A 12,580-nucleotide genomic window follows, 5' to 3' on the forward strand; every position below is an offset into this window, starting at 1 on the left:
GACATTTGACGACGTGATCCAATCGATAATCCTCATGTTCTGTCGCAAGTAAGTTTTCACCATGGCTCAAATTGATGATGAGATGCCACCAGGAGAAAAAGAGTTTATTCCCGGATTCAAAGATACTGCACAATACGTTCAGGTTTGTTATTTATGGTTACCCATTCACCATTATAATATACAATCTATTACCAAATGAAGACTTTCTAACCTCCAATACGTTGGTATCTGATAACCCAAAGAGCCTTCTTACAAATTAATAGAATGAAATGTCAGTTTGTCGTATTGCCCGGTTGATATGCAATAAAGAACCCATGTTAATTTAACATTTCCTATGTTCTATGAAAGTTAGTGGCAGGGCAAACTCGTATTTTAATTACCATAAATATCGGCACTTTTTTTTAAAAAAAATACATATTATATTTACCATGTAAAGATACCGTAAAACGAAATCATTCAATGGAATCAATTCAACTTCCATTAAACATCCCGTTATCAAACCTTTAGAAACTATGTAATGTTGTATTTGTATGTTTGGTTTGGTATTTCTGAGATATGAATTTAATTTATTGGACATATAAAAAATCTGTAAATATCATAAATATGATGGCTATATTTCAATTTATATTTTTTTTCCGTATGCGGGTACCAGATTCAGTTTAAAACCGAGCTTATAATTAATTTATTCTACATACAAAAATACTCTTTTATCATAAAAAAAATATTGGTACAGGTCGGTTATGTGGAATACAGCGGCAAACACATTTTGAAAATAGCCGATATACTGGATTATTTGTTAGGTTAATCTAACCTTAACTAACCCAAACTAATAATCCAGTATATAGGGTATTTTTTCAATTTCAATTTATTTATTTATTTATTTTACATATTGTGGACATTACAAATTATAAGTTTAAGACGTTCACAACATGACATTTAGAAACAAAGAAATATAATTAAAACAGTTTTATGTACAGTATAAATGTGTAAATACAAAAAATATTAAGTAAGGTAAACGTACCAGTAGTTGACCATTTAAGAAAAAAATTCAACAAAAATAACGATTAACGTTTAGCATTACACCGAATGTTGGCAAAGCAAGTCTACCCATGATGGATCAAATGTCTTAATTAATATGACAAGACAAAAATTAAGAAAGGGTCTGTTACAAAAAAATTGTGTTCAATTTTTCAAGACCATGTTTTTGTTCTAGTAGTTGACCATCCAAAAAATTGAAAGTTCCAGTAGTTGACCACTATATGTTTCAGTAGTTGACCATGTCTAATCAGGGGTTCCAGTAGTTGACCGCTATATTTTTCAGTAGTTGACCATGTCTAATCAGAAGGCTTTATGGCAAATCTGTCATCAGAGTTGCCTCAGGGCTTCCTGTCAAACCACTCTAGCCCATAGCTACTTGAATCAACTTGGTAGCAATGGGCGGTTCAGTAACAAGTTACATAGGAGAAGATTTTGTTTGACAGCCAATCATCAGCTTTGTTCGGGTAACAAAAGGTGCAAAATTAGTACTTCAAACTAAAAATACAAAAATATATTTATTTTAGCAACAAAGTACATACATACTACATAGTAACGCATAGGCTCAGTACTTACCAGAATAAAACTTAACATAAAAATCCTTAGATATTCCAAATAAAGTCCAATTCCGGAACTATATAAACATTACGAGTTTTGCTTACTTGTGTCGGGTCATTTATGTGGGATACTACCGCCTTCCATTCATAGCTGAGTACAACGGGTCGCTTTGGCCATTTCCATAGTCTCCCGCACTTTTGCATCGATGAAATAGTAGCTTTAACTTTAGAAATATGGACGATTTTCCCCGGGAAGTATTATAATATAATGTTCATTAATGACTTTCATAACGGGCAGCCATCGAGTTTTAGGCTTAAAGCTTTCATCACTAGACTTATGCAGCGCTCGAAATGGAAAAATTTACGAACCGGAGCGCTCGACAGTTTTAAGATTTTTACATAGTAAAGTTATCAAAGTATAGATATGTGTTTTTTTTCCATAAAAATAAATGTGTTAGATTTTCTATTATATGGCCTATCCAGCTCAGACGATCAAATTATTTATTCCACGAGACGGAGCGATAATTTTACCGATTTCACGAACAGGAACGGCGCTCCGGTGCGTTCCGGTCCATTTCGAGCCCTGGACTTATGCCATTCACTCTCCGCTGAGTCTGAAATGTCAACACTTGGGTTAGAAGACTCGGAAGAAAAACGCATTTTCTTCTTGACTGCTTTCAATTCCCCCATTTTTTTCTTCTTTTACTTACTATTTAGTTCTTTCTTTCTTTGCCTCTCTGCAGCTCGTTCTTTTTTCAACCGTTCCATTTCTTCTTTCTTCCTCTTTTTGTTTAGAAAATACTCCTGGCAAGGTTTACCGGAAACACTGGTGGGGGTTTTTTCCCTTTTTTGCTTTCTTCTTGAATTTTTCTTCCCCTTCACCGGGGAAGAAAAAATGTCTCTTGAATGGACTACGAATATTTGATGGACCAGCCACGGGTTCACTGGCGATTGGAGACGAATCACCATCACAACTCGTTAGTGCCCTAGCGATTGGAGATGAAACATCATAATAGTTCATAGTATTCCAGGCGGCCAAAGACATCATATCATCGGATTCCTCTTCTTGCAATGCCTCATCGATGAGTCTGACCGGGTCAGGTGGAGTGATATTTTCCAACTCATTTTTTACTTTTCGTCACAGTGCGAACAGTAACTTATCATCTTTATCAGGTTCGTTGTTTTTGCGGAATGATTCAAGATTTTCCTCATCAATGTTTTTACTCAGGAACTCTCTCTAAATACCGCTTGGGTTCCTCTTATGTAACCATTGAAGGCACACTTTACGATTCTCCTGGTACTGTTACAGCTAAAGGGCTCCATGGACAAAGTCCACATTTTCGGAAATTTCTTGAGGAATTCTTTTGTACTTGTAGAGGACTGTCGTTGGTGTGACAGCCCCACCGACACTCCCTGTTACTATGACGGTTATGCATTCTTTATCGTCGGCATTTACCTGCTGGTACACTGTCTCGATTCCTTTTTTGGCTAAGACCCTGCTCCCCTAGGGGCGGCAGGTTATATGAAAGTATGGTGAAGCAGGCAGGTTATATAAAAAAGTATGGTGAGGTAGGCTGATAAACAATTTGCGGCAAAACTAAAGTTAACATTATTAATTATATGGGTACGTTATAATGACCAAAGTAAATCCTCCGTGATGCCTTGCATTTTTTTTATCGCGTCGCTATTTCTCGTAAGTTGTCGGCTATTGTTGGCCTGCTTCATTCAGTTGCTATATATTCAGGGTTATAATTCAAGAAATTTTTGTTTTTCGAAGAAAAAATACACAAACCCGTTGTTGAAAAACTAAAAAAATAAAGTTGACGCCTAGGTCATCTACTGGACAGAACCACCCTAGACACTTCTAATTAATAAATAATCATCGTTCCATACTTATGAATGTAAAAATTGTTCAAGACTAAGTGAAATAATCTTATTTAATTTATCTAGTAGTTGACCACCCTGGTCAACTACTGAAAAAGTATTAAAAAAAGTTTGAGTAGTTGACCCCCCCACAAACTTGCTTCCTTGTAAATATAACTTAAAAATTACAAATTATATCGATACTTCAATATTATGACTGCCCGTAATGCATTAACTTGATATTATGAAGTCAAAAACATTAAATTGCCATATGCTTACATCCACTGATATCCTTAACAATTTACTTAAGAAATTAAAAATAAAATGCTTACGGCGTGATGTGTTGTTTTCAAATAGCTGCTATGGCGCTCCTATGACATATGGTGATGTGTTAGTTCCTCAATCCGACCACAGATAGCTTCACTTGTCTCAACTTTTACAATTTAGAGCAATCCCGTGTCTACGTTTCTTATTTTGGGCATTTTATTGAAAAAAGGTCAACTACTGGTACATGGTCAACTACTGGTACATTTACCTTATATAGGTACAAAGAAGTACACCGGATGAGTTAAGCAGACCCTATTTTAAGAATTTAAAAAACAACGTCCACCTAAATTCACCCTCACGTAAGTGGAATATATCAATATCCGAAGCGATTTCATTAAACATGGTTATTGCCCTCCCAATTGGCATTACTAATGGCAGGTTAGTTCTGCACCGTGGGAGAACAAATAACGGATGCCCTCGATTCCTAAGGTAATTATCAGAGACACACAAGCCAACACCACCAAGAATGGCAGAGTTCACATTTACGCCGCGTATAAGTCTGAAAAAATATGTAGCTAAATAAAGATCCCTTCTAAATTTTAAGCTACAGTATGTAAGCATCCCTAAGAGAAAATCAGTCGGATAGAGCCACGGATAATATCCATACAGCCGAAAGTAAAGGAGTCTTAAAAATTTCTTTTGGACTCTCTCCACCATAAGGCCGTACTTCAACTGATGCTGGGCCCAATCGACAGACCCACTCTCAAGTCTGCTTCTAACTAAGGAGTTATAGAGAATTTTTAGTACCGTAACATCCGAAAAGACCCGGGAAGTACGCAAGACAAAGCCCAACATCTTTAGCGCCTTTTTACAAATGGTATCTATATGACCACTAAACGTCAGTTTACCGTCAAACGTAATTCCAAGATCTCTTACAGATGATATTCGCGAGAGAACTCTGCCATGCATCGAGTACTGGAAAAACAATACTCGTGAGGCTTTAGTAAACGATAAAACATTGCATTTATCAATATTGAAGTCCAGTTTGTTACGCCTGCCCCAATCTAATATATTATCTATATCAAGTTGGAGTTGACGACAATCGTCCAAGGTGACAACTTCCATGAAGAGTTTCAAGTCGTCAGCAAACAACAAAAACATAGCATTTTTAATTACCAATGCTATGTCATTTATGAAAATCGTGAACAGCAATGGCCCTAAGTTTGAGCCCTGGGGGACACCAGAAAATGTGTAAAAGGTCTGTGACTGATTTTCAAAATGTGTTTGCCGCTGTATTCCACATAACCGACTAGAACCAAAATATTATTTGATTAATTATTTGTAATTAAAAAAAACACAATTTTATAATACTTATTCCACTTTTTAATTAAATTCTGTTCCTACCGGTTTCATCCTCTTCAAGGGGACATTATCAACTTGAAGAGGACAAAACCGGTATAGAATTTAATTAAAAAGTGGAATAAGTATTTTAAAATTGTGTTTCATTGAATTACAAATAATTAATCAAATAATACAATGCAGTTCCACCATGAATTGACACTTAACACTGTAAAAGAATTTAAAAAAAATATGTCATTGCTTTCTCTTTTAGCATAATATCCCATTTCCCTCTGAACGGCATCTTTACTGTAGAAATAAACTTTTATTCTGTTCAAATGTGTGTAGGTATTTCCAACCTGGATTTTCTCAAAAAAAAATTTAAATTTACAAACACTTTTTTTGATACATTATCATACATTTAGGCTCCATTTTATAAATAGATGAGGATTTTTTTCAACATTTTTGTGATAATCACATATAATAGTATTGATGATCATTTTATGTTGAATCGTACCATATAATTAATTAAATTGATTATTTCCAAAATCTGTAATCTCTTACCTCCAAAACTTTACACATTATATAATATGGAGCTTTCTGTGGTTCCCTATCATAATTGCTGAAGCAGGTTTCAGTTTGTCATGTTCAATTTTGGATGGAAAATTGGATAATATTATTCAAGCAAAAAAAGGATCTGTGATTGTCCATTAATTGTCAAAGCAAGACCGTCTCAGTAGGTTGAATTTGCTTTTTTTATTGGCTATTTTTCAAGTATCTGAGCGATCAAACTCTAGAAGATGAAAACTGCTATTTTGACTAAATGGAGTATCTACTGCATTTTTACTGAAAATTAGTAGACCAAGAGTCCTTTGTTAAGCATTATCTCTACATGGCTTTCTTCAACATTTTTGGATACCATGTGTAATAATTATAAGTGTGTACAATCACACTACAGTATTGCAGTGTCCATGGACAATACAATTATTTATAGCAATAATAGTAAATATTATAAGTAGGTAATTGAATGTACACATTAGTTACTTTATTGAATTTTAGTTGATCTTCTTTTCTTCTTTGACCATATCCACTCCCCTTCTGAAAAGGTTGTGGTTTTAGATTTTTCTATCGCACATAAACATATTTTTCCTGCGTCCCTTTCTGGAATACATTTCTACAATTTGGTCCTCTTATCTTTACATCCAAACTGAAAATGTCAACATCAATTTATATACAGTACTCTCTCAGTAATCCGCCACCCCAAAAACCAGACAAGTGTCAAATTAGTGAAAACGGCAGATTATAGTGCATACATACAAAATATGGTAAAAATTAAAACAGGTATTTCGTAAAAATAGTTTTATTTGAGAAATTTGTACTAGCAAATTACGGTCATTTATAATTGAAATCAAGTATTTACTAAATTATACATATTTATAAACTAAGTTTATTAACTAAATATTAAACAGTAAAATACTTCACACAACCAGTTGTTCAGTGAGGCAGATATTCTTGAATGGCTTAGGATTCCTGGCTTTCCCTATGACCAAAAGCTTCATTTTGTGTGTCCCGGTTGCATTGGAGCACGGCATAATTGTGTTGCGGTCCTTGGGCACTTTCCTCCCTGGTACATTACTTTCTTCGCGATGAACATGCGTTTTACGAAGGAGAAGTTTCCAAAATAAACCCGTCTCATCTGCGTTGTATACTTGTACGCGGCGGACTACTGAATTTGACAACGGAACACCGGCGAATTATAGAGCTTGATTTTTTGCTTTCAACTAGTAAAAATAACGACGGATTATAGTAGTTGTCGGATAATCGAGCGGCAGATTACTGAGAGTGTACTGTATTTTATTACCTTCAAAGTCTATTGAAACTATTGTGTACTTTAATTTGTTAAAGAAGACTAACTGATTGGCTTGTCTATTTGTAGACTGGATTTGGAGCCGTAATGGGTGGATGTAAGTCATCAAATGCAATTGGCAGTTGCGGGCCGCCAACGTCTGCTTATCTTCACACCACTTTGCAACTGAGAGATAATGCAACATGCATATTTAACTCCATATTGCGGTTACAGAACATACAGAAGTAAGTAATATCCAAATCACCTCACAATAATATCAATTTTAATGATACACAGTAAGAAATCTAAAATACTGCAAATTACAAAAGCTGTATACGGTGCATACAAAAAAATATAGTATCGGAAACAGAAAGAAACCATTAGAAGACTGTTCTGTTGTTTCTGTGACCGACTAGACTGTTCAATGATGTTTGAAATAGATGCACAGTACTCTCTGTATGAAAACGATCAAGTTATCTTCTTGTGTATAACAATACCAGAATAAGCTCTATTGCTAGCCAGTCTCTTTGTGTTCTCCCAGGTTACGCCAACGTATCGTTGGTGTTTTCTAAAAAGGGCGAATTAACCAAAATGCTACTTTACAGGAGGAGGATTTTTAACTTTTGACATTTATTTGTTTTTTACCTGTAGATGATTATAAATATCTAACAAGTTTATAATAAAGCTTAGAAAGAATACTGTCATTATAATAGGTATTATTATATAATATTTTAAAAGGCCTAATATGTCACATTTGCTTTTTATTTCGTAATTTTAATTAATTTAATTTTAGTCGATTATCGTTTTTAAGTACTTTCCTGTGTAGATAAAAATTCGTTGTTTTTACACAACAAAGCTAGTGGGGTACATATTGTATTTTCATTAAAATCTCGATTTCGCCAAAATGATTGATTCGCCCTTTTTACAAAACACCGACGATATAGCTTTTCCGTATCAAGTTGTACTGATGTGGTTTGATTGCCATCACATTATTTCTGCATTTTTTGAATTATTATTAACCTGTTTTCATTTGAATGAATTTTTTAATGTTACCAGTTCATTTACTCGGATTATTAATATAATATGTAGAATGTGCATGTACAAATAATTTTCATCGTTGTCAAAGAGTCCATTAATCAAATTTTGTCCTTCACACAAATTGAAATTTTTAGCGTAAATATGATATTAGGTATTTTGAAGCAATTACCCAATTCTTACAGGAGACAATCCGATCCAAACTTTGAAACCCTCGCAGAAATGAATGACACGATGATTGACTCCATCAACGATGATATTAATAAACTTGCAAAGGGAGATACCAGCGCACCTGTGCAAGCACCAAAGATAAACATTGCATCGTGGAACACCAGACCTGTCGTTTCTATGTTGCAAGTGAGTTTATTTTGGAGAGTTGCATTATTTAATTCATGATACATGTTTGGCAATTTTAATATGATATTCAAAAAATATTTTGTTTATAGATGGGCAAAATGAAAATGCTTGCAGCTAAAAATGTGGAAAGACCGCAGCTCTCGTTTAAAGATAAAGTTGATAACTCGGTCAAGACATTGTGGACGCCCAGATTAGTCGACAAGCCCAATAATTTGAAACCGCTAGCTCTCGAGATGATGTACAATGACAATGGCGATCCGACCGGGTATATATACAATTTCAATTTTGTATTACTTGAAACGCTGGGACAATTAAAAGACTTGACTCCATGCTTTTCAAAATGACATTACAGGTACGCACATCCTTATGAAATCGAATTGGAGCAATACGAACCTCAAGAAACTTTCTTGGAAGCAGAAACTCAGCTGAAACTTCCTCTGCCATTGGAGGAAACAAAACTGACACATGTAAAGACAGAGATTGATCTTCAGAAACTCATCAAGCATCTTCGCACTGTAAAGGAAATTGCTGTAGACGTCGAGCACCATAACTATAGAACCTATCAAGGTATTGTTTTATTTGAAAAATAAACTTTGGCCGTATTTACATATTTTTTTTCACAAAAAAACTTTACTCGTTTTTGTTTAAAAATAGTAAAATATTATTTCTTGTTCAAAAAGCCTGTTCCTTTACTTGTTTGTATATTTATTCCCAGGTATCACCTGTCTTCTACAGATTACAACTGAAGACGGCGGCGACTTCTTAATAGACACTCTGACGTTAAGAGAACATCTGCATCTTCTCAATGAATCGTTCACCAATCCAAAAATACTCAAGGTAAGCCTTATAAAAAGTCATTGATTGATACCAGATCCCTCACATAGAAAATCTGAACATGTTAGCAGAATCAGGCGAAGACAATGTGAATATACAATAATGATGCAGTGTATGTAGATTTTATTTTTCAACTACTTAACTTACAATACTGTATGTGGGTACCTGCAGACATATAGACAGTAAAGCCATGAACACGGTACTGCATTAATGTCACTTATTGAATTGTAGGTACAGTGCGAAAACATCTTCATAGCTATGCTTCTAGGCGCTGTTGTCTACTAAATGGGAGGAGCTTGTTAGTTTATAGTGGAAGTGCGGTTAAAAATGAGCGGAGCATGTTAGTTCACAGTTTTAACACGTAACCAAGAAGATGTTTTCGCACTATAGAGTTAATATTTCAACAATACATGTTTATCTTTTAAATTGGTCTTTCAGCTAGGTGTCGATCTTGAACATCTGCACATCACGAGAATAAGATAACAATATTCTAAGTCTAAAGCCATGAATATGGTACTACAATTAATAATAGTCATCCTCATTGAATTGTCGGTGGAGTTAATTTTTCAACCGTATTCATCGGTATTTTTCCGATAAATTGGTCTTCCAAATAAGTTTCTATCTTTTGACCTTTTTCATAGTTGCTGCTTCCATCAGCTTTGAAGCTATTCTATGATCTGCGATTTCATAGCGCTGTATGTAGTGTAATAGACAAAATCGCGGGCCGGCGGCCAACGTTCCCTCTAATTTTTCTATTGTATGTGCGGATCATCAACGCATCTGGGCAGTAGCATAGTGACCCGGTGTCTAGTGACATACAATTTAAAAATATTGTTAAGGTATTTATTAATTTCAATGATTTTATATACCTACTTAATAATAACACTATCAACGATAATTTTTGAAGTAAATAAAAAAATAGAAAATAAAGTTGATAAAATGTATTAAATAATACTAAACGGTTAAATCGCGCTTAAATTTATATCGCTGCTATTTAATGATAATATGTTTTTCACATATCTCCTCTCGAAGGTGTATAGGACATAGGTGGTCATTGATAAACACTAAAATATGGATCTTTTTTTCTTATACTTTGGCATGCGATAGAACGGGACGGATATAGTGATCCCGCTTGACGTAAAATTTCACTCGCATGCTCGCGTTAGTTGCACTTGACCTTCGCCTTCCGAGAAATGAGTTAAAGAATTGTGCATGTAATGGTTTTGTGCATTTGTAAAATGGGGGATGAAAACATGTGTGCAGACACATTTTGGTAGGTGAGCGCGCGCACATCTTACAGGGAACATTGCCGGCGGCATAGATTTGTAGTTGTGTTTCCGCCGATCACCACGAAGACATGACAAGCTTTGTATTAGGATACAGCATCATACATACATTTTTTAGATGGCTATATTTTGTACAGGAGTAAATTGAGAATAAGAATTCTTTCATAGATTTACTGTTATTTGTTTAGGTTCTCCATGGTGCTGATTCAGACGTGATCTGGCTACAGCGCGACTTGGGAGTGTACATAGTGGGCCTGTTCGACACTCACGTGGCTGCCGGGCTTCTTCAGCACCACAGAGTCTCGCTTCAGGCTCTCGTAATGAAGTACTGTGATCACAATTTGGACAAAAAGTATGTAACAATCATTAGGATATAATATATCATATAGGAGAAGCTTTTAGGCACCTAACTTCAGGAATATCCAAACCGACGGTGTGCGATGTCAGATTTTGTTATATAAGAAAGTCTCCAGTAGCGAGTGTGAAATAAAATGTCGTTAGTATAAATCATTGATTAAATTTGTGCCATCCAAGAAAATATTATTTTATAATTATTGTATTTGGGATGAATGTATCTTGGATTATATATTGTATAGTCATAGTGGTGTAAGGTGTCTTAAAATTCTGTTTTTATTATTTTTAATTTATTTATATTTTAGTTAGGTTTATAAGCGTTGGACTATCATGCCGTGGGTCCCAGGTTCGAATCCTGGGTCTGGCAAGTACACATATTGTTTTTCAATATGTATGTGAGTCAGGGTATGGACCTAATAGGTTGAGCAAGTGGCTGACATCCATTTCTCGTAAAAACAAAATTTGTTAATACAAACCTCTACTCTGTGGAGGCCCATATGATCCTATTAGGATCGGACATGGTCGAAGAAGTTCTGCATCACATACAAGTCTTTCCTTGTTAAAGGAATTATGAAATTATGAAATATGAAGAATTATGAAATCCACCGATCCATATTCGATAAATTAATTCAGCTTATTCTGTTTTGATCAAGGATATTGAAGAAAATTTTATTCCGTAGAGATGTAGCCTAAACTAATGAAAATGAGGTAGAAGAAGGACCTGAGATCTCTAATTTTCATACAAACTTTGAAATGAGAGAGTACTTCCAATTCCACTTCCTCCTGATGCTACAACCTTATATTGGTCTTAGCAGTGGCGAAGGGTGGAGGTAGGCTGTTAAGATCCGCCATAAACAGTGCACATTAAACTTTTTCAGACATACATATTTGTTTTCATTGATATAAGACTACAATTTACAGATAGTGTTGATTAGTTTTTAAAATTCAATTTAACTCTGAGAAACCAAGCCATAATAGATAATAGTCAAAAAATACATGTCTATCTATAAAATATCTAAAAATATGCAATTAAATCACTTTGAATATTTTATAAATAGAATAATATTTTTTATTTATTATAGTTTGGTTTAGGCAGGGCTTAATGGATTAAAAAAATTAACCAACAATATGTGTAATATGTATTTTTAATCCAACGAAAACAAATAACTATGAATGAAAAAGTGTGCACAATTTTATCGTATTGCCCAAATTAGACCAAAACTATTATGGTTTTGTTTAGGCAGGGTTTAATTGATTTTTAAAAACTAAGTAACACCATCTGTAAATTGTAGTCTTAGTTCAATAAAAACAAATACATATGACTGAAAAAGTTTAGTGTGCACTATTTATAGCGAATCTTAACAGCCTACCTCCACCCTTCGCCACTGGGTCTTAGCCTCCTCTAGCATCTACCTTTATCCAAGTCCAAAGTTGCTTCCCTCCAGTTTAGGTCACCCAAGGTCTTTAAATCCAACTCAACAGTCCTTCCATCTTGTACGAGGTCGACCAGAATATTAGTTTCATTACTATGCGTGATTAATTCATCCTGTGTACATCGCCGAGCCATCTAAGGCGGCCCAATTTGATGAACACTACTATGTGCAGGCGATGGTACCAACAGGGTCATGCATGCATACTGCACTTTGCTATTTCCAGTTAGCTTAGCATAGCATCCCCTACCCGATTCCTACCGTGATCTGTGACAGTGAATTCTGGAAACCTGAGTAACTACAGCCGAGATCCAGCTACCAATGGAGGGTGGAGTTAAGGCTAACGAAGAAGGGAGAAATGGCTTGCTTCGGCTTGCC

At 35.0% G+C, this 12,580-nt stretch overlaps 1 protein-coding gene across 1 annotated transcript in view; it reads left to right on the forward strand.

Annotated features, from left to right (window-relative positions):
• Positions 1-12,580, forward strand: part of Rrp6 (exosome component Rrp6) — a 19,664-nt gene continuing 7,084 nt past the window's right edge. Inside the window, exons 1-7 of the mRNA XM_085954733.1 lie at positions 1-142; positions 6,997-7,151; positions 8,127-8,298; positions 8,388-8,563; positions 8,651-8,865; positions 9,014-9,135; positions 10,607-10,770. Coding sequence (XP_085810859.1) covers positions 62-142; positions 6,997-7,151; positions 8,127-8,298; positions 8,388-8,563; positions 8,651-8,865; positions 9,014-9,135; positions 10,607-10,770 — 1,085 coding nt within the window. The 5' untranslated portion in view covers positions 1-61. The remainder of the gene's footprint in view (positions 143-6,996; positions 7,152-8,126; positions 8,299-8,387; positions 8,564-8,650; positions 8,866-9,013; positions 9,136-10,606; positions 10,771-12,580) is intronic.

Source organism: Rhyacophila brunnea, unplaced genomic scaffold (assembly GCF_057557595.1).
Source record: "Rhyacophila brunnea isolate RB1 unplaced genomic scaffold, BYU_Rbru_1.0 scaffold_4, whole genome shotgun sequence".
Classification (NCBI taxonomy): domain Eukaryota; kingdom Metazoa; phylum Arthropoda; class Insecta; order Trichoptera; family Rhyacophilidae; genus Rhyacophila; species Rhyacophila brunnea.